Consider the following 19,620-nt stretch of genomic DNA (forward strand, 5'->3'; position numbering starts at 1 on the left):
GACAATCAGAAAGTAGGGGTGAGTGGCACTTTTCACTTTCACTTAAGCTTTTTCTCTAATGAAGTGGCCTGTGATTAGGTACACCTCATGGACACTTCAATAGGCACACTACACGAGGTTAAATATATATATATATATATATATATAAATAAAAAAGTGTAGCGAACGATTCGGTGAACGATTCTTTTGAACAAATCTTTTGAGTGAACCGATTCTAAAGAATCAGTTTATTTAAAAGAACTGGAATGCACATCACTAGTAAGTACTTTCAAAGAGTTGAAGTCGGTGATGTCATTGATGCACCTCGTTGATCATACGGCGAGAGAGCTGCTGGTGTGCCGACCCGAACGCTTACGGGAGGGAGGCAACAGCGCCCAGTTAAAAGCCCGCGTCCGTTTACAAGTTGAGCCGGCGGCGAGCTCATTCATTTTTCAGCCTTGAACAAACCAAGTTGTGTCTTGTAAATATTTCACCGATCCCCGGCGGCGTCACTCGGGTGTGTGTGTGTGTGTGTGTGTGTGTGTGGGGGGGGGGGCGTCTCTTCCTTCCTTCCTTCGTTCCTTTCTTCCTCCCCCGCCTTCTCGCTTTCACCGCCGAACGTGTCGGACAACGACGTCGTCGCCGGGACCTGACGCGACATCGGCGGCGGCGCTATGTTTTTAAGACGCGCTGATTTATTGATGGCTTCCCCGCTGGAGTGCAACACGGCGAGCGTCTTGTACCCGTTATATCGCCATCTGCTGGATGAGGTGGAGCACCGCGCAGCCAAGCGACCAGTCAATTGACGTCCGAACCAAAAAGCCAAGCCTAGCAACCAACAAACCCAATTTTCCTGGCCTGTAACTTAGTCACCCACCAAAAGGACCTTGAGTGCCTTGAAAGGTGCCTTATAAATAAAATGTATTATTATTATTATTATTATTAAAACGTCTCGGCCATGAGAGATGACACGTCGGGTCTCGTTTTTGTCACTCTGCCGTCCGGGCGACTCCTCTCCACATTTGCATGTTGCTGCTTGCGCTCCGGGCGTGTGTCAGTTCCTTTAAGCCGGGCTTTGAAAGACGCTGGTGTCGCTAACCTGAGTTAGTATCGACGATCCGTACCTGCTGGAAGGCCCCGCCCTCTCGAAAACGCATCTCCTTCAGTGCAATAAACAAGAAAATGGGAATAAGTGCAGCCATTTAACGACACGGGAGGAAGTGAAACGGCGCTACCTGTGTACTCGCAATTGCGCGGAAGCTCGTCAAAGCGTCGCAATCTAATTAAGCACATTGCTTTTCCTCTGGACTTGTTTATTTGTTTGCTTGCGCGTTGGATTGCTTTCATTTGCACTCAACGGGAAAGTAATCACGCACATTGATCACCCGCATGCGCTACAATGTTAACGCTAGCGCTAACTTAGCTCCCCTGGTGTATCGACATCCAAAGTCCAAAGCAATGTTTAATATTTTCATTTGTTGTCATTGATTGCATGGCCGACATCTTTGCGCGGTTTTCAAAGTGGCCAACAAACGGCTGTCGGCCAACTGGCGCTAAGAGCGGCGCGGCGCGGCGGCTGCCACGTTGGCGCCGTCCGTGCGTGTGCGGACCGGCTAACACGCTCATGCCGTGATTAGCTCTTTGTGACTTCATTAACTTTACGAGGGCTGGCATTGCAAATAAACGTCGGAGCGCTTACCAGCCGATTGGGGCTGCAAGCTGCTGCCTTTTTTCAGCTCCGACAACGAACCACCTGCGAGCGCGAGTCTGCGTGCGTGCGTGCGTGCGCGTGCTGGGTTCAATCAAAACCAAATTGTCCATCCACATGGGGAGAGAACGTCGCCTTTGGATGGAGGGTCGAGCGCTAACGCTAATGCTGCGTGCCTCATTGTGTCTGAACTGGCCAAACATTCCCGCAGCAAGCACACAAACTGAAACAGTTGGCTTTTTCTTAGGCTTTTCCAGATACAAAATGAAGGACCATGAAAGCACCATGCGAGTTTTGTGCCTTTCGAGGCCAAGCGTTAATGGTCAGGACTGGTGAGCCAAGAGGCTGCCCCATGGTGGCCGTCCACAACCATGCATGCGGGACAAACGGGTGAATGAAAACAAACACGAAGAAGCCCTTCCTTTGTCTGCTTTTGTCCCATTTGTCGTTTGTTTGAAGCCTTAATTAGCGAGTCCACAAAACGCCTTATGAGGGCGACGGTAGGCGAAAGAATAGAAGCCTTCAAAAGTGAACGGGAACAATCGTTCCAATTATGCCACCTTTTGTCTTTTTGCCGCGAGGACGCTGAGGCTGTTGCCACGGTGACGCTGCTCTCTTTGCCGTAAGAAGGCTTGCGATTGGAGAGAGAGAAAAAAAAAGAACACCTCATCCGCAGATAAATGACAGCTTTGCAGGCTTTCACAAAACTGTGCGCTTAAGCGTTTTAGCCAATTCTAGCTTGCAACGTCTTTTCATGATTCCCAACACTTGCAAGGGTCAGGGGTCAAAGAATAGCGTCAGCACTCATTAGCGCTCCAAATATGGCAGCTAAGCGACATGACGCTGAAACAATTAGTTGATCAAATAAATTTCACATGGCTTTGTCAGATGACCCTGAGAATGAAAATATGTTCATTGAGTATTATAAAAGCTCCAAAGCATGTTTTAGTTGAATCTAAAGTTCACTTGCTTGATGATTCTGATGTCTTTGATGTTAACGAAATGGAGTAAATGTCTTTGAACACTCAAAACGGTCTCCGGTGAAAACACGGATGTTGCTGTCAAACCCTAACCCTCGTTTTAAACCCTACTTTGGAACCCAAACTCTAGTTTGAACCCCTAACCCTAGATTCAACCCCTAGTTTGAAACCACAGCCGCTGAAGCGTAGCTCGGGTAGATCAAATACGTTGAGACGTGCCGAACGATTTCGACAATTACAAAGTGTTGTCGTCTCGTCAAGCAACCTGTCACGCTTGCGTCGAGGCACAAACGCCTTCTCTGGCTTCTCCGACGGTTACTCTGTGTTTCTCTAATTGGTCTTCAGCGTCCACCCACCAGCTGTCTGCTAGCAGGGAGCCGCGTCGTGCCGCTCCAAGCTAACCAATTAGCGTTCGACCCGCCGGGCTCTTCCGCCCCCTCCTCCCCTTCAGACGGCCGGCGCCTTGCCGAAGAGCCCCTGGCTCCGGGTCAAACGGTTCCTTGTCGTCCACCGTCAGCCTTAATGGACCTGACAAACAGGTGGAGACGAGAGGGTCAGGGTCACAGTTGCACATCCAAGACAAACATCAAAGCGTGAGCAGCGACTAATGAAGAGCATTTAACGTCAGGCACGGCCCATCGATTCTTCCAAAGTTAAATCGCCTTTGAAGTTTACAAAAATATATTTGCCTGTTCTCCAGATCTGCCTTCACACCCGCTGCATGGATGATAAAATGCACTTTGTGGAAGAAACACAAGCTGCTGCCTTCAAGGTGTGTTTATTTATTCATCTGGAATCAACTGCGGGCAAAATGGCTGCCGGCGGATTCTTTAATCAGCAAACTTCTTTTTTTTTTCTCTCTTCCTTTCTTTCTACAGTAGCAGCATGATGAATCCAAACCGCCCTGTCAGCACTTTCTTAGCACTACACCAAAGAACCTGTGTGTGTGTGTGTGTGTGCGCGTGCGTGCGCTTGCGCGTGTAGTTTCCAATGGCCTTCACGCAGACAGACATTTGCTAATAAATAAACAAATAGGAGCTTAAATGCATAGCTACGTGAATGCAAACACATAAAAGGATTTTAGACAAATACCTAAAGCTGTATCAGCAGGAATGATTTCACAAAGGTCACGGACAAATGAGATGCTTAAACCGCATAAAAATACAACTTGGTTCTGTCTCCATTTTTAATTGGCAACATTTTGGAGCGGAGAAAAATAACGTTGTGTTCGAGTCATTTGTTACCCTTTGATCAAATTTGCATTCAGAGAAATAGAACGTCGTGACTACACATCGCCAGCAATTTTTATGATATGATAATGACAGTAGAAAAAAAATACAATCTATATTTCTATCACAGGCAAACGCTGAATATTGATTAGAAATTATGCAGCGATGCCACCTGCTGGCCGAAAGACAATTAGCCCTAGAAAAATAAATATTCCCACTCATCGCTCATCAGGAAATCAAAGCACTTCAAGTCGTGCATATTTCAAAGGATTCAAACTAGTGAGGACAAAATCAATTATTCTAATCGGAGCTGCTACTCTTACCGCCTTTTTATATTTTTGCTGAGAGCCTAATTCAATTATGCATGTGAGTCTTGATTTATTAAGACATTCATTCTGCGCTCCGCCAGATTTCATCCGCTTTTTTGGGGGCTTGTTTACCTCCGAGGCGGCTGATTAATTGTCGCATAATGTCGGCTCGCGTCGCTACGGAGTTGGATAAAGTTTGGGCGCAAGTTTGGCAAACTTTCAAATGCAATCAATCACCATCATCAGCTCATTCATTCAAGTCAAATGTATTTATATATATATATATATATATAAATAAATTGATTGCATCTGTTTGTCAAAAAAAAGAATGCTGGCATTCATCCCAAAAGAACAAAAGTCATCAAAATGTCGTGAAATATAATTGAATTGATGTGACTCGGTTTTCCTGAAAAACGAAGACGATCATTCCATTTTCGAGGGGGTTCGCTTGTAAATGTAAGCAAGAAAATATCCTCCAGTGCCAATTTGGAAGATGAGGAGGGAGGACACTTGAGAGAGGATCAAAAGCTGAAAGTACAAACAAACAACCAAGCGCTTGGCTTGTTTGTCACTGCAGCTTTATTTAAACGCATTGACAAGCCATTTCACTTAAACGCTGTCATTTTGACATACAAACTGTGTCTAAAAACGCCAAGCCTTTTTTTCTTTTTCAAACATCAGGGCTGAACAAAGAACCCAGATTGCGTCATCTCGGAGAGGGGACGAGCTCCAAAACGTTTCACATTTGTGGACTGTTGGTGCATACCATCAAGTTTGATGCATTCATTTACTGGTTCTTTTATCACAGACAAAGAAATGATTTAGGTTGAATTACCTGACATGTTTCCTCCGCTTTCATCGGTGTCACTGCTGTAGTAGTCGTGACGCGTCTTTATCAGCTGATGAATGAAGTACACGCCGAAACATGTCAGGGAATTCAACCTAAATCATTTGTCTGTGATAAAAGAACCAGAAAAATCATCTACAAGTGAAGACAAAACGAACATAGTACAACTAAGTTTGATGCATATTTTGGCAGAAGAAATACTTTGCTGGTGATTTCTTGCGTTGACTTTGGCTGTGGTGCTACTGTGTTGGACGAGTGATGTTGCTGCGTATCTGCGTCTAAACGAGGCCCGCCGCCGCCGCCGCCGCCGCCATCGCGGCGCACGCCGGCGGTGTCGTCGCCAGCACGTTGGCGCCTCCTTTCCCTCGGTGCCGCTGGCCACCCCGCCGTCGTCCCCCGCCTCCTGATTTGAGCTGGGGACAATCCCGCAAAAAAAAGCTGACTTACAGCTCCAAAATCTATTTTTTCCCCCAACCAGACTCTTAGAAGCCCACTTCTCATTTAAAAATGATATTTGAAGAAATATATAAGTGTGAAACTAAATCGTTCATTTCATTCAAATAGGACCGTAACTGTAGGATTTTTTTCCGAATGGCTTATTAAAGTAGTTAGCACTTCGAAATGGACTTGAAATTAGAGCATGTCAAGTCTTTTTTGTCTACTTGGGGTCGCCATTCTCACACTGTATAAGGTTTCTACAGCAGCTCCTCCTTGCAGTCTGAGCCTTCATTCAGACACGGTCACTTACCGGAAGCGCGGCGGCGGCGGCACCGCCGCCAGGACTGGGCGGCCGCGTTTCCTCCGTGCCGTCCTTGTACATTTTCTTGCCGGCCAGCAACTTGGCCTGCTGCGCCTTAGCCGCCTGCGTGTTGACCGACTGCAGGAGCTGAAAGCGATTTTTTTTTTAGAGTCGGCGTTATTCAACGCGGCCCTTGTGACAGCTCACCTTGGTGATGGTGCCCACGGCTTTGGTGCGGCCCTCCCGGAACACCAGCTTGTGCTCGCAGTGCAGGTACTCGGGCGTCTTGATGAAGCGGAAGTGGACGGCCGCCTTGTCGCCGGTCCGCAGGCAGTCCTTGCTCATGCTTAAGATGGTGGCGGTCTGACGGATGCTGCCGCAGTGGACTGACAGCGGGCAACGGAGAAATACTTCAATGGCGTTATTGCGCAAGTCAAGATGATTCCGGAAGTGGCAAAGGCAAGGCAAGGCGGCAGCGGCGGCGGCGCGACCCCCCTGGGCACTCACTCACTCACTGACTCACTGACTCACTGACTCACTGACTCACTGACTCACTCACTCACTCACTCACTCACTCACTCACTCACTCACTCACCCATGGCCTGGTAGCGCGGGGAAATGGTGGTGGGGTGGTGCAGCACCAGGATCTCCGCCTCAAATTCCCAAGTGGCCTGCGGCATCAGTTTGGGGGACACCATCACCATGCCCTTGCGTATGGACGAGCGCTTGATCTAACAGGGCGAGTTGACATTAAGAACGTGGCAGCGAGTGGGCCGGCCTCAGACCTCCTCCCTCTCACCTTCTTGAGCGCAAAGGATGCCGTCTGCCCGCCGCGCACCTCCTTGACAGGCATTCTCTTACGGTGGATGGACTTGACGGCGATAGGGATGAAAACGCCCAGCGGGTCGGGACCCAGGAGAAGCGTGTCGTTGAGTCGGATCACGCCGCGTAACGTCGTGCCCGACACCACCGTGCCCACGCCCTGGCGAGAAACCAGTCAGCAAATAGATGCGATCGTTCCTTCCTGCCACTAGGTGGCAGTAGTGGCCATTGGAAGCTTCCCAGTGTGTTTTTTTTTTTTTTCCCCTCGCACCGGTACGGAATACGTGTCATCGATTTGGAACTCGGCGGGCTCGTCGTCGTTAAAGGCGGTCCTGGACGAGAGCAGGTTGAGGAACATCTTCAGGAGGTCGATGTTCTGGCCCGTCACGTTGGAGATCTGGAAGATGGGACACATCCTGGAAGACAACAGCAAGCACGGCACATCTTTTAAGTGTTGATAGACACATGGCAGCGTGAGCTCACCTCTCCGAGCTGAAGTTGGACGCCGTGACGATGACGTCGTCCTTGTTCTGCACCAACACGGGAATCTTTCTGCAGCCGGGAGATTTTAGTAGCCGCTGGAGTAATTTCAGGGTTTCTGGAGTCAAGAATAATAATGGGAAGGTTTTTAAGTTGGACCGATAAAAGCTCTGGCAGTTCAGATTTAACCATGCAGAGTAATCTGAAGCTATCATTTAAAAAAAAAAAAAAAAAAAATCCGCGCATTTCTGATCAACCCATTTCATGTCCACATTTTTGCCTTTTTCTTCCGTCTAATTTGCAACGAGTATATGGCTCGACACCAAATGGCCGCATTGCACCAATTGCGCACAAACGACGCCGACGCACCTTGCAGTATGTTGGCCGGACACATGTCGATCTTGGTGACCACGGCAAACACGGGCACGTTTAACGCTAGCGCCAGACCCAGGTGCTCTTTGGTCATGCCCACGATGCCGGCATTGCTGCCCACCTGGAAACAAAAAATGCAGAGTCGGATGGACGGCACCAGCGAGCGGGAAAACCTTTGATCAGTCAGCAGCCTCACCATGAGCATGCAGAAGTCGGGCAGGTGTCCGGTCATGCCGAAGACGGTGGTCTTCAGGTACTTCTCGTGGCCCGCCAGGTCGATGAAGGTGATCACCTTGGAGGACTTTTCGCAGATCTCGGTCCAGTCCAGGCTGCCGCCGTGGCTGTCGGGCTTGTTGACCACCTGGGGCGAAGCCTCGATAGGGTGGGGGGGGCGACTCGACGAGAGACTTCACCGGGCCGCGTACCGTACCTGTCCCTCGTGGTCGAAGCCCAGGATGTCGTTGCCCACGCTGCTGGTCCTGCCGCTCTCCATCTCGTGCTTGTGCCGAAAGAGCTTCTGGCGCGCGAAGCCTCGACCGTTGTCCAGCTCGCCGTGGGTCAGCACGCCCAGCAGCGTGCTCTTGCCGGCGTCCACGTTGCCCACCACCGCCACTCTGCACAAACAAACCCGCTTGCCTTCATTTCCGCGGCACCTGCAGCTAAGCTAAACATTAGCCTGGCTCCCACCTGACTTCCAGGAAGTCCTGCTCGCCCACGCGGCGGCGGATGAGGAAGTCGCAGATCTTGCCGCCCACCTCCGTGCGCTCCCTCAGCAGGATGAGGTCGGCCTCCACTTGCTCACACAGCGATTGCACGGTGGCTACCGACGCCTCTGTGTCGCGGTCGCTCAGACCGTAGTCGCCGCCGTCTGTGGACCAGGGCATGGGAAAATTCGCCACGGTGTTACATTTGATCAGGATGGACAATCTTACCCGAGCCCATCCCCACGACAAAAATGGTCTCGCCGCAGCCTTCGTCGAGCCGCGCTCGTAGGTGTCGCTGCAGCGCGTCGTACTGCTCCCCTGTCGGACTCACCAAGACCATCTGGAAGAGAAGAATGGAGATGAATTATCTGCTTACATCAGCAAAAGAATGATGAGAATCAGCATGGAATGACGGAGCAATAGGCATTTTTAGTTTCTAAATCACAAATGTGACAGGAAAAACAACAATTTTAAACGTCTTTTGGGGGGGGGGGGGACTTTTATCATGCGTTTAAAACATTTGACAATCTTAAATCTGTAATTAGCTGACAAGGCCACACTTGCAACTCTGTCCTCGATTCAACGAATTGCTCATTATTAATGATTGCCCGAGCATGTATGTGCTACAACACCGGGGGTCTCTCGAGTCCGACATGTGGTGTCCCTCATAATTCATTTATCAGGCGAGTGGACGTGTCACTTGTCTCGTATTTCACTGCCAGCACTCAACATGTGACGTGAACATATGGAAAAGTATTTTACAAATACACCCATAACCCTGAAAAAGTTGATCATCTCAAGAGGAGCCTGCCTTGTTGCTCAAATCCAAAACATCGTCGGTGCCCTCGGGATCTTCGAAGCTCTCTCCCCCGCATGCATGGACGTCTGCGGCGGCGGCGGAGAAGCCCCGATCCGGGGCGAACATGGAAGCGGGCACCGTGCACTCGGGGGCGGCTACTGGTGCCGCTCCTGTCGTCAGGGACGACGCCATGATTTTCTGTCACAAAAAGAGCATGAGAAAAAAAAAAAGAAAAAACTTGACAAGCCCACGGCCGCCCGCTATTGGTCCTTAGCCGCTATTTCGCTTAATATTTGCTCAAGTTCAGTTAAGTTTAGCCACGAGCTAATGTTACACACACACACAAAACAGGATTAAAAACTTGTGGTGTCATTTCATGTCAGTTGCTTAGTCACTAATGTCCAAACAGTTGACGAATCCACACATAAGTATTTTTGGACAACTTTGGGTTTGAATGGAGGTATACTTTAAAAAAAAAAAAAAAAAAGTTGTTAGCTACCTGCTTTAGCTTCAACTTGTTTACTAGCTTGGATCGAGTATCAGTGTGAGTTGGAGGCTAAGAAACGCCTATGGTAAAGATCAGCTCACACCATTGGCTGAAATGTCTTCGGGTAACGCCCACTGTCTTTGGGATCAGCCAATGAGGTGTAACGTGAAATTCTGACTTTTCGGCGCATGTTTGTTGACAGTTGCGTGCGCGCTTGACAAAAAAAAAAAAAAAAAAACAGTAGTAAAAAAAATATATATAGTGAAATGAAACAAAAAAAAAAGGGACCACACAGTCCCTTTGGGTGACGCCCAGCATTTTGAGGTCTGTCTCCCTGGCTTGTACGTGACTTCAGAAGTCCGCCGACCGCCTTTCAAGCGCACCAATGTGAAGCAAAATTGTAAAAAAAGCAATTGAAAAATAATACGAAAAAAAATTCAAGCTTTACCTATTTTCCAACAATACTGATTAGACTCATTGTTTAATATTGAATTTTATTTGAAGTATTTAGCCTGTCACTTTATTTCATTGACTTAAACCCAATAGTGTATGTCATGTAATCATACTTTTTCTTTACTTTGACTAGGGCCTGGTTGGGAGGAAAATGTTTTTTCTACCTCGACACTTCATGCCCCCCACCCCTCCCACTTCCCACATCACCTGCGCTATATAAACCTCAGAAGCAGCCATCGCGGTCTCTTGTCACTCGAGTCAAGACCCGCTCAAGAACACCAAACAGCCAAGATGGTAAGTGGTCCACTCGTATTCATTTCGGGCATTCCTCGTTTTGATTTTCTCTAACAATTCATCTTGAATTAAAAAGGAATGACGTTCCCTTTTCCATAACATAGGCTCCGTTCATTTCCCAATGGTGATGCTAATCTCAAGGGTTCTCTCTCATCGCGTGCTTCATTTTCCATACACCCATTTCATTAATTCAAACATTGTGAGGTGGACGATCTAAAGTGTTGAACTGTCAGTAAAAATTCATTGTAAATACTCCCCAATAATTAGGAAAGACTGCATAAAGCCGTAGATCCAGTCTTATAGGTGAGTGCGGTCCAAGAAACAGCAAAACAATCAATCAATCCGTCAAATATATAAATAAAGAATGAAATATGTTATAAGCCTGCAAAGACACAATGTAAGCTATATAAATTGCTATAGGTGGAGCACAGATGGTTTATGTCTTTATGGTTTTATGTGATGCAAGCGGCAACTTCCTGTTTCCAGAGATGATTATGTGATGACCTGGTTGATCATCAACACGGATGATAAGAACACCTTGCGTAAATATTAGCGGGCAGCAGAGTTGAATTGTCGCGCCGATCACGTGGGCATCGGCTCAACTCATGTGAATAGAAGTAGAATCCGGGTTAACGTGAAGAAAATGCACTGTCCGTCCGTCCGTCCGTCCATCCATCCATCCATCCATCCATCCGTCCGTCTTTGTCCATCACAGAAAGTCATGGGCATGAGCTTTAAGGAAGGGCAGGAGTTCAAGATCTGTGTCAAGCCCAAAGATGACTGCAACAGGTCAGTCCCCCGAACAATTGACCGGATCCAAAACAGCCGCTTTGGCGTCACGTCTTTTCACCATCTTTCAGATTCAGCATCAATATCGGCCACGACTCGGACAACATCGCGCTGCACTTCAACCCGCGCTTTGACCAGAGTGCCATCATCTGCAACTCCATGTCGGGAGGCTCCTGGGGCGACGAGCACCGCGACGACAACTTCTGCTTCTCCCACGGCGAGGAGAGCAAGGTACCGCACGCAGTGGTTTTATTAGCCTGTCGCGCCACTATGCTAGGTCAAAAGCCACGTGATCACACCCTGCTTTATTGGCCCATAAAAAGCCCTTTCAAAAGATACGGGGGTCCGTCTCATTTCACATTTCAAAGTTCAGTAAGGCCTTTTTCCCCCCTTGCCTTCCAGTTCTACATCAACTTCAACAACGAAGAGTTCATCATCAAGTTGCCCAACGGCTCCACAATGACTTTCCCCAACCGGCTGGCCGACGTCAAGTACAATTACTTTGATGTCGCTGGTGAGGCCAAGATCATCGGCATGAAGATCAAGTAGAGAGTCGGTGGAGGAAGAAAACCCGAACGTGACTCATCATCGACCATCCCGGCTCTCCTGGACAGCTTGGGAGGATGTCTTTGACCTTGGAACCATCTTGTAATGACAAGAAAACGCCACAAGAGGAAGCCAGACAATGGCCTGGTTCAATGGTGGACAGGTTTGTGAATAAATACGATTAAAATTGGACAAAGTCTTTTTTTTTTTTTTTTTTTACACACAGGTCAATAGCAACATAGTTATTGTTTAAGTCAATCATTTAACTTAATTTACTTTCAAATTTAAAGCGTGATTAAAAGTAATAAATGTGTCAATGTTGTGCCCAGGTTGGGCTGCATTTTAGGGAGTGGCTGGGAAAAGGCTACTCGGGAGGGCTTATTCAGTCGTGTTTGCGTTACGTGACAAAACAAACCTGAAGAAAAAAACCCCAAAAAAAACCAATGGGCCCGTGAGATAATTAGCAGGAGGACTCCAAAGAGTGGGGAGAGGCCGAGGAATGTAGCACAGCATGATGACATTCCCGCAAAGAAGAATGTATGTGGGAAACTCAAACACGTCTTCAGCAACCTAATTTAATCGGCAATATTTTTCTACTTTCGTCACAGAAATTGGGAGTATAACGTTACATTGCCCCCAAAAAATATAAAAGTGACTCATTTTGCGAGACTCTGAACTTTTTTTTGCTGGTTGTCACTCTTGGGATCAAACTAGGTGAGGTAAGTCAACGAAGAGAGTTTTTCCTCTTAGCACGAGCCTGGAGCCTTCAATGGGAGTCCCGAGGGGGCGGGCTTTCGCTCATCTGGATCCTGCTGCCGCTCACTGTGGACTGGCTTTTGTGCGCCAGGTAATCCTTGTAGTTTCTGGTGAGCAGCGTGTAGAGGAAAGGGTTGACGCAGCTGTTGCCGTACGTCAGACAGGTGACAAAAAAGTTGACGTAGTTGTGAGTGGCCGGGGACAGAGCCTTGAGGGACTCCGGCGAGAAGAGCTGGGTCAGCTGCCAGCCCCAGAAGGGCAGGAAACAGGCCCAGTAGGCCAGCACAATGCTGAAGATCATGACGGCCACACGCTGTTTGAGGCCTCGCCGGCGGGCCGAGCGGCCGCGTCCCGCCAGCCGGGCCTGCGTGGCCCAGTAGCGCCTGGCGAGGCCCGCGTACAGCGACACCATGACCAGACCCGGCACCAGAACGCTGGTCAGGAACAGGACGCCCACGTAGGCCTTGAAGGCCTCCCGGGTCCACGTGGGGAAGCACATCCGCTTCACCACGCCGGCCGGAGACGGCTTGTCCCGCCTGAGTCGGATCATGACCATCATGGGCAGAGTGAGCGCGAAGGCCGTGGCCCAGATGACGCCCGCCGCCATCTTGCGGCTGCGCGGGGACGAGTCGCGGGCGCTCACGGGCCGCGCCACGGCGCGGTAGCGCTCCAAGCTCATGGCCGCCAGGATGAAGACGCTGGCGTGCATGGTGAGCAGGTCCAGACTGAGCAGCACCCGGCAGCCGGCGTCCCCGAAGAGCCAGTCGTGGGCAAAATAGGTGACCACCACGAAGGGGATGGTGGACAGGTAGAGCAGGTCGGCCAGCGCCAGGTTGGCCACGTAGATGTAGACGGAGCCCGTGCGGCGCAGCGCCGCCGAGCGCGTGATGGCCAGCGTGTACGCGTTGCCCGCCGTGCCCAGGAGCCACATGACGGTCAGGGTGGCGCCCAGCAGGGACGTCACCCACAGGCCGGCGCCGGCCGCACCGCTGCCCTCTGAGGGGCCTCCCGACGACGCATTGCTGCCGTTGGAGTTCATTGGCGCTTCAAATCGGATGACGTCATCTGGGATGAAAATTCTTCCGAGAAAACCTGCACACCAAATCCTACATGCAAAGAAATAGCTTGTAAATATGGCTTTTCATTTAGCAATATCATATGGTGATAATTCCCATTTTCGTAGTGTCGTTTTACTGCAGTTGCCTTTTTTCTTTCATTTACAAACTTTTTTCCAATTCTACACTTTGCAATAGTGAGTATTCTACACAGTGAACGACAAGATAACAATGACACCGTCAAAAAGTACGAGAAAAATCACCTTGTGAGGATGTCGCGCGGCGGCGGCGGCAAGCGCGACGAGTCCCGATCATGTCCGATTTGTGGCTTCGTCCGTGTACCTCATGGACTGCGTCTCCGCTTGACTTTTGTCAGTCGCTCGCTCGCTCGGGTGTTGAAGCGCCGCTGCTGCACCGACCGCCCGCCCGACCTCCCGCCCGCGCACCAGCACCAATGGCAACTCTGGGACAGCCTCAACTCCTTGTTGAAATATTTCGTCGAGTATTCGAGGAATGCACACCGCATGGATTGAGTTTGTAAGGGTTAAAAACAAGTCAAACAAACCTCCCAAAAAGTTGTATTAGCGTCATTACTTGTTTTTTTTGTGAAACAATGTTTTTATGTTATTCACTGCGCTTGCTCTTGCTCGAATTGCCATGTTAAAGCTGTCCCAACTCAAAAATTACACGTTGCGGCTATATTTAATTTAAATATTAACATATTGCAAGATTGAATATAAAACATGTTTTGAATATTTGATTCACTGGCTAATAATTAGGAACAGGGACTGCCCCCCCCCCCCCAAAAAAAATGTAAAAGCCGAGAAACTGCTTTATTAAGTTTGACTTATTAATATGTTTACAAATAAAATGTAAGAGCAACTCCTGCAAAACGTAATACAAAAAAATGGGGAAAGACTTGTTAAGGGTTTAAAAAGAGCCACTAGGTGGCACTGTTGAACGCGAGAGATGAATGGACCACTTTTTGCCTTTTGTCGCCAGTCCGCTTTCCCCCCCCCTTTTTTTTTTTTTTTTTTAAACACTGCGCTGCTGGGCCAATCAATGTCTGTGCTTCAACAAAGCCTCCACTGGAAAGAGAAGACAAACGTCCAAAAATGAGCTGACGTGGCCATCATATTTCAACATTTGGCGACAACTGGCTCTTACTGGTGTACTCCTGGGGGGACATCTGAGCGCTCATGACGTCATTGAAGAGCTTGAGCCAGTCGTGCTGCTCGGCCTCCGACTCGCAGGTGAACAGGAAGCAGCGGTCGGGCGTGACGACGGTGATGCCGTGCCGCCAGGCGCCGTTGCAGTAGGTGCCGGCGGGCAGGCCGGCCGAGACGCTGTAGTGCTCCTTGCTGCCCAGGAAAACCTCGCCCTTGGCGAAAGCGTCCTGCAAAGGCAAAAGAGGCTCACAGCCGACTGCTTCGAAAAAGCCAGTCGAGGGAAAAACAGCAACATTTGCAAAAAGAAAAACATTGCGCATTCCGCTCAAATGCTTTTGTCACTACAGTTCTGTGACTTTGCAATTTTTTTTTCCCCCAAAAAAAAAAAATCCAACACAACGTCATATCGGGAAATGAAAATTGGATGAAGATGCACTGCTCCTCCGTCTGTTGGCCTACCAGAGGGTCCTTGTAGTACATGAGTCGTCTCTGGTCCAAAGTGAACCAGCGTTTCTTGAAGCCTTCAGTTTGCTAGCAAATAGGCAACAAAAAACAAAACATCAATCGCAACGCAGCCTTTTTTGTCATTTCACATTTCAAGTTCGCCGGCAAACGTTCAGCGCCAAGCTCGTCTAAGCCCGAAAGGAACATTCGGAAGTGGGTTTTTTTGGTCTGGCACATAATGGCGTCTTTACATCGACGGAGGGGGAATCCGAGTTTGAGTTAAGTGGCGGTTCAGGTTTCTCAAAGGCCAAATGTTGTGCAAGTCCTCTCAGGTTGGACTCGCTTGTTGCTAGATGAGTCCAAATTCTTGTGCAATATGAAGAGTTGACCTACCCTGGGACCCGTCTTCTCCATGTAGCCCTCCTTCAGGAAGTTGCGGGTAAGTTTGGGGACCAGCTGAGAAAAAGAAAAAGTTGTTTTTGGGAGGCAAAATGGCTGCTTCAGGCCAAAACCAATGACTTCCTGTTCATCTTGCGCCTTGAGACTTAAATGCCCACCTAGCCACCCAATTTTGTGCAAATAAGTAAAAAAACCAGCTGTCCCAATGAATTCATCTTGAAAATGGCCAACTTCCTGTTCAATTTTGCCTATGTGTTTATTTGGCGCGTCTTGACAGGTCCACTCATGGGGGCGCTACGGAGCGCATACAGACCTCGGCGTCCGTGGCTCCGGGAAAGGCCACCTTCATGTAGTGAAGCTGGACGGCTCGGATGGAATTGAACCAGTTGACGATCTCCTGCGAGGACGAGGCGAAGAATCAGGCCCAAAGCGCGAACCGCCCCGCCCCGCCCTGCCCCGCCCGCTAACGGTGAGGCGGACCTTGCCGCTGTCGTGGTAAAGGAAAATGTTGCGGGTGCTGTAGTCTTTGAGGTACGTGATCTGCAGGCCGTTGGGGTGGCCGATCTTGTCGGGCTGGAAGGTGGCGTTGATGCTGTCCACCTTGATAACCGCTTTGGGCTCCTTGGCCTGCAGCTCAAAAAAGCCATCTCAATCCTTGGCAGAATAAAGTTGGATTTTTTTTTCTTTCTTTCATATCGCATGCACGTTTGCTTACATCGTGCTTGGTGAAGTACTTGAGCGTGCCCTCCCTCTCGGAGAGGACGAATCGCCTGCTGAGGAACTGCCCGTTGTCCCGCCCCCTTTTCATCAAGGCGCCGTCCCTGGTGGCTGCGGGGCCAAAGGTCACTGCTGTCACTTCTCTCCCAAGCTCAAAATAAGCATTGTCATGACCACAAACATCCTCAAAATTCTCATGATTCCTACTTTTTAAAAATGAATGCAATATTAGAATTTTTTTTTTTTTTTTTTTTTAAAACGCCTTGATTTTTGTGCGTTGGCTTGCCTTCCTCGTAGGTAAACTTGTTGTCGGGTTGGCTGAATTCCTTGCGCTCGTACTTTGCTCGTATCCATTGCTCCTTCAGGACCCTGACGGCATGAAAGCGACGTTACGCAGCATCAGAAAGCCAGCGCGAGCTCCTCACAAACCCCCGTTTGTTGACTTAGCATGCTAGTAACAACGCTAAGTCTCTCGCCGAACAATTGCCGACAACATCCGTACTCACTGGCAGTCTTTGTGCGACGGCTTGTAATAGTAGACGGGAACGACCGCCTCGTATTTGCTCTTCATCCGCTCGTTTCCGTTGTCCGCCATGAACTGTCCCCCAAAAGGTAAAAAGGCAAAACAATATGAACGTGGACGGAGTTGAATAGATGGGAAATGGTGTCGTTACCTGGATCTCGTGGTCCTCCCAGTGGGAAAGACTCAGAGACTTCACCTTGCTGACGTCAGGAATGTTGCGGTGGATTCCGGAACAGGCCAGACAGATGAAAACCCCCAACGAGGTGGAACCCCAGTCGGGATCTGCATGCGACAGACAACTAAGAGAAGGAGCCCAAGCTCTGACCCCCCCCCACCTTGAAATATGTTTTGAAAGCCAAAGTGTTATGTGTCAAAAATGAAGTTTCAGCTTTCCTCACGATGTTCGTTCGTCACATGGCACCTTTTCCAACCAAAGCAAGTGTTTGAACTTGAAGCTTCATTGTCAAGCTTGAGCAAATCTGGCGTGTCGGCTCGGACTTAAAGCTAAGACGTAATCAATGTGACGCAAACGTACTCCAGTGTCCATTTTTCAAGAAGGTGACGTGTTTTTTTTTTGGCTCTTCCACCCACAAGCAAATATTTCACCGTCTGGTCTAAATATTTCCTTCAACGCCCATTTTGAAAGGCAAATCTTATTTTGATGTAGAAGAAAACTGAGGCTTCCTTGGCATGCCTGCACATATTAACCCAGGAGGGCGTGTGCAGCGTGTCCGGACTCGCACTAAACTCGAAATCCTTTTGGTGTTTCCACGTCGCATAACCCCCTAAATGTTTTCCCACTCCAAAATGTTTTCTGGCAAGAAAAGTCACACAAGCGTTAGCAGAAAGAGAGTTGTGCTTCTCACCTGCTGCCCCACAGTCTGCACAGGTGCGATTTCCTGGCCTCTGCAGGATTTCCCTGAGTGCCCGAGTGGACATGGTGGACAGACGAAAGTTTCTTCGTGCGAGCAGACAGAGAGAAACAAATGACGGTGGTCTGTGCAGGATGGTGGTGGTTGGGTTGGGGCAGGGCAGGGAGGGGAGGGGGGATTCTCCCAAGGTGTGTCTCCTCCTGGCTCCCCCGCCGGAAGTGCGCCTGACTGGACGAACACGATGACAAAGTCCTCACAGGGGACGCGCGTCCATGCTGGAGAGATGATGGCTGCATAAATTCCACCAATGACGCAGCCTGTGAGCGTGCGCGCGCGCGCGCGTTTGTGGGCGGGTGGGTGGCTTGGTAACCCGATACCGTACAAGGAAGTGCATTGCAAAGGGTTGCCAGACTTGCTCCCTCCTCCCTCTGCTTCCCAACATGCATGTTGCACCTGAGGCCCAACAAGAATTTAAAATAATATATAAATAAACAAGTTTAAATATAAAAAGATTCAAGAGTGGGCCTCAGAGATGAAGTCATGCATAAACTGATAAATGATCCGTGCATCTCTTTGCTACCTGGTACATGTACAGCCGCCCCTGTCCGGCCAGGTTCGGGATCCTTTGATCCATCAGTAAAAATGAACGAATACCCTAGCCTAGCACTACACTTCCTTTCCAGATGTCTTTCAGGCACGAATCCCTTTTTGTTAGTGCTTTACCTTTCCACGACACCACACTTCCGCTTTTTCCGTAACCTGACCAAAACTCACCAATCAGGAGCTAGCAGTTTTAGGCGGATGCAAGTGAATGAATAAAAGTGTAAATAATTCTCAAACAGGAATTTAGATATATATTATAACAAATGAGCTTCATTTTCATACATTTCCAAACCTTACACGAGTACACTATGTAATATCACATGCGGCCAATAGGGGGATATATATATATATATATATATATATATATATATATATATATATATATATATATATATATATATATATATATATGCGCCTCGCGGACACCGTTGAAATCCAAACATGGTGCGCTGTCTCCCCCTATTGGCCGCATGTGATTTTACACAGTGTACTCGTGTAAGGTTTGGAAATGTATGAAAATGAAGCTCATATATATAAATATATATATATATATAATAGGACCATTTTACATCATCAATACAGACACATATTGAAGGAAATGAAAGGCACAGTCCTGTCAAGCCATGAAATCATTTTAGATTCACACGATCAAAAGAAAGACCAAAAACTCGCCTTTCAGTTTCCATATCAGATTAAAAACATGATTTATTCCGTTTATGAGCTGTCACAGCGTCTTCATACTGAGGAAATGACATGATTCTTTTCCCGGTTAGCGAATCTGCTTGAGTGTCAGCTAACACATCCATGGTTCCATGAAAAAACAAGCTGTTGTCAGCTGTTATTCAATGAGAAACAGGAATCCGTTTTTGCTGCCCGAGCATCCTTCCCTCTGGATGATCCACCTTCACCCTGCGAGGCGGAGCGTTTATTTATTTTTCCATGCTGCTGGTGGAGGGCAAATTACTGGTCGTCTTCTTGGTGGTGGGCTGAGGATTAAAGCCGATACGGTACTTTTTTTTTTTTTTTTAATATATGCAGTAAATTGCATGCGTGGCAAGCCTACTGTAAGCGCACCGCGTGGGTGTGACGACGAGGATATCTTTGACCCTCCCGTACGCGGTGAGGGGCCAAGTGCCAAGCTTCATTTGGATTTCAAAGACTGACCCTGCGGCAGGGCAGGCAACCTTGGGAGGAAATGCAGTGGGATGGACCACTGACGTTGGAGTTTCCAGAAAGCTCCGCCTCAAAAGTCAGACGGATGGCGAGAAAGTCACCTCGTGAGTGACGCGCGCTTGCAGATGTCGCGTATTGAAACCTAGCTGGATGCGTCTGCACTACAAGTTTGAATTTTTTTTTAGGAAAAGCACTGTCGAGTCATCGAGAGCGAGTAATGACTTGATCCAAAGCATCGAGGGAGCGAAATAACAAGGCGAGTGATCATCGACTTTGACTGGCAGTTGTGGGCGAGCCACGGGCCTCCGTCGCCGTGACAACCGGAAACTGCGCGCGCTTGTCAAAACAATCTTTGCGTGGAGCGCGAAGGCAG

The 19,620-nt window shown here is 48.7% G+C and overlaps 4 protein-coding genes across 7 annotated transcripts; 1 reads left to right on the forward strand and 3 right to left on the reverse strand.

Moving 5' to 3' along the window:
• Positions 1 to 1,275: 1,275 nt before the first annotated feature.
• Positions 1,276 to 9,556, reverse strand: LOC125969000 (GTP-binding protein 1). Of its 4 annotated transcripts, XR_011086915.1 has the most exons (16): positions 9,467 to 9,556; positions 8,980 to 9,165; positions 8,397 to 8,508; positions 8,152 to 8,332; positions 7,895 to 8,078; positions 7,661 to 7,825; positions 7,462 to 7,585; positions 7,096 to 7,210; positions 6,884 to 7,028; positions 6,590 to 6,772; positions 6,386 to 6,521; positions 5,998 to 6,176; positions 5,800 to 5,937; positions 5,253 to 5,464; positions 5,040 to 5,159; positions 1,276 to 3,195 (listed from the first exon to the last, which is right to left on the reverse strand). XR_011086915.1 is itself a non-coding variant. In XM_049720637.1 (14 exons), the coding sequence occupies exons 2-14, from the start codon at positions 9,157 to 9,159 to the stop codon at positions 5,330 to 5,332; spliced, it is 1,977 nt and encodes a 658-aa protein (XP_049576594.1). In that variant the 5' UTR covers positions 9,160 to 9,165; positions 9,467 to 9,556; the 3' UTR covers positions 4,766 to 5,329. The 4 variants fall into 4 exon arrangements, 1 of the variants encoding a protein (XP_049576594.1); XR_011086913.1 differs by having other exon boundaries at positions 5,040 to 5,464; XR_011086914.1 differs by lacking the exon at positions 1,276 to 3,195 and having other exon boundaries at positions 4,766 to 5,159.
• A 513-nt stretch (positions 9,557 to 10,069) lies between these two features.
• On the forward strand, positions 10,070 to 11,735 carry lgals2b (lectin, galactoside-binding, soluble, 2b). The gene is made up of 4 exons (XM_049720684.2): positions 10,070 to 10,201; positions 10,917 to 10,990; positions 11,062 to 11,221; positions 11,393 to 11,735. The coding sequence occupies exons 1-4, from the start codon at positions 10,199 to 10,201 to the stop codon at positions 11,537 to 11,539; spliced, it is 384 nt and encodes a 127-aa protein (XP_049576641.1). The 5' UTR covers positions 10,070 to 10,198; the 3' UTR covers positions 11,540 to 11,735.
• Positions 11,736 to 12,097: 362 nt separating this feature from the next.
• uts2r4 (urotensin-2 receptor 4) lies at positions 12,098 to 14,015 on the reverse strand. The gene is made up of 2 exons (XM_049720664.1): positions 13,611 to 14,015; positions 12,098 to 13,398 (listed from the first exon to the last, which is right to left on the reverse strand). Exon 2 carries the CDS (start codon positions 13,329 to 13,331, stop codon positions 12,303 to 12,305), a length of 1,029 nt encoding a protein of 342 aa, XP_049576621.1. The 5' UTR covers positions 13,332 to 13,398; positions 13,611 to 14,015; the 3' UTR covers positions 12,098 to 12,302.
• A 151-nt stretch (positions 14,016 to 14,166) lies between these two features.
• Positions 14,167 to 17,793, reverse strand: zgc:92360 (uncharacterized protein LOC436988 homolog). The gene is made up of 11 exons (XM_049720656.2): positions 17,466 to 17,793; positions 16,751 to 16,881; positions 16,583 to 16,674; positions 16,363 to 16,445; positions 16,075 to 16,187; positions 15,840 to 15,986; positions 15,673 to 15,756; positions 15,354 to 15,416; positions 14,976 to 15,047; positions 14,515 to 14,743; positions 14,167 to 14,435 (listed from the first exon to the last, which is right to left on the reverse strand). The coding sequence occupies exons 1-11, from the start codon at positions 17,536 to 17,538 to the stop codon at positions 14,407 to 14,409; spliced, it is 1,116 nt and encodes a 371-aa protein (XP_049576613.1). The 5' UTR covers positions 17,539 to 17,793; the 3' UTR covers positions 14,167 to 14,406.
• Positions 17,794 to 19,620: the final 1,827 nt, after the last annotated feature.

This window comes from Syngnathus scovelli, chromosome 5 (genome assembly GCF_024217435.2).
Source record: "Syngnathus scovelli strain Florida chromosome 5, RoL_Ssco_1.2, whole genome shotgun sequence".
NCBI classification, from domain to species: domain Eukaryota; kingdom Metazoa; phylum Chordata; class Actinopteri; order Syngnathiformes; family Syngnathidae; genus Syngnathus; species Syngnathus scovelli.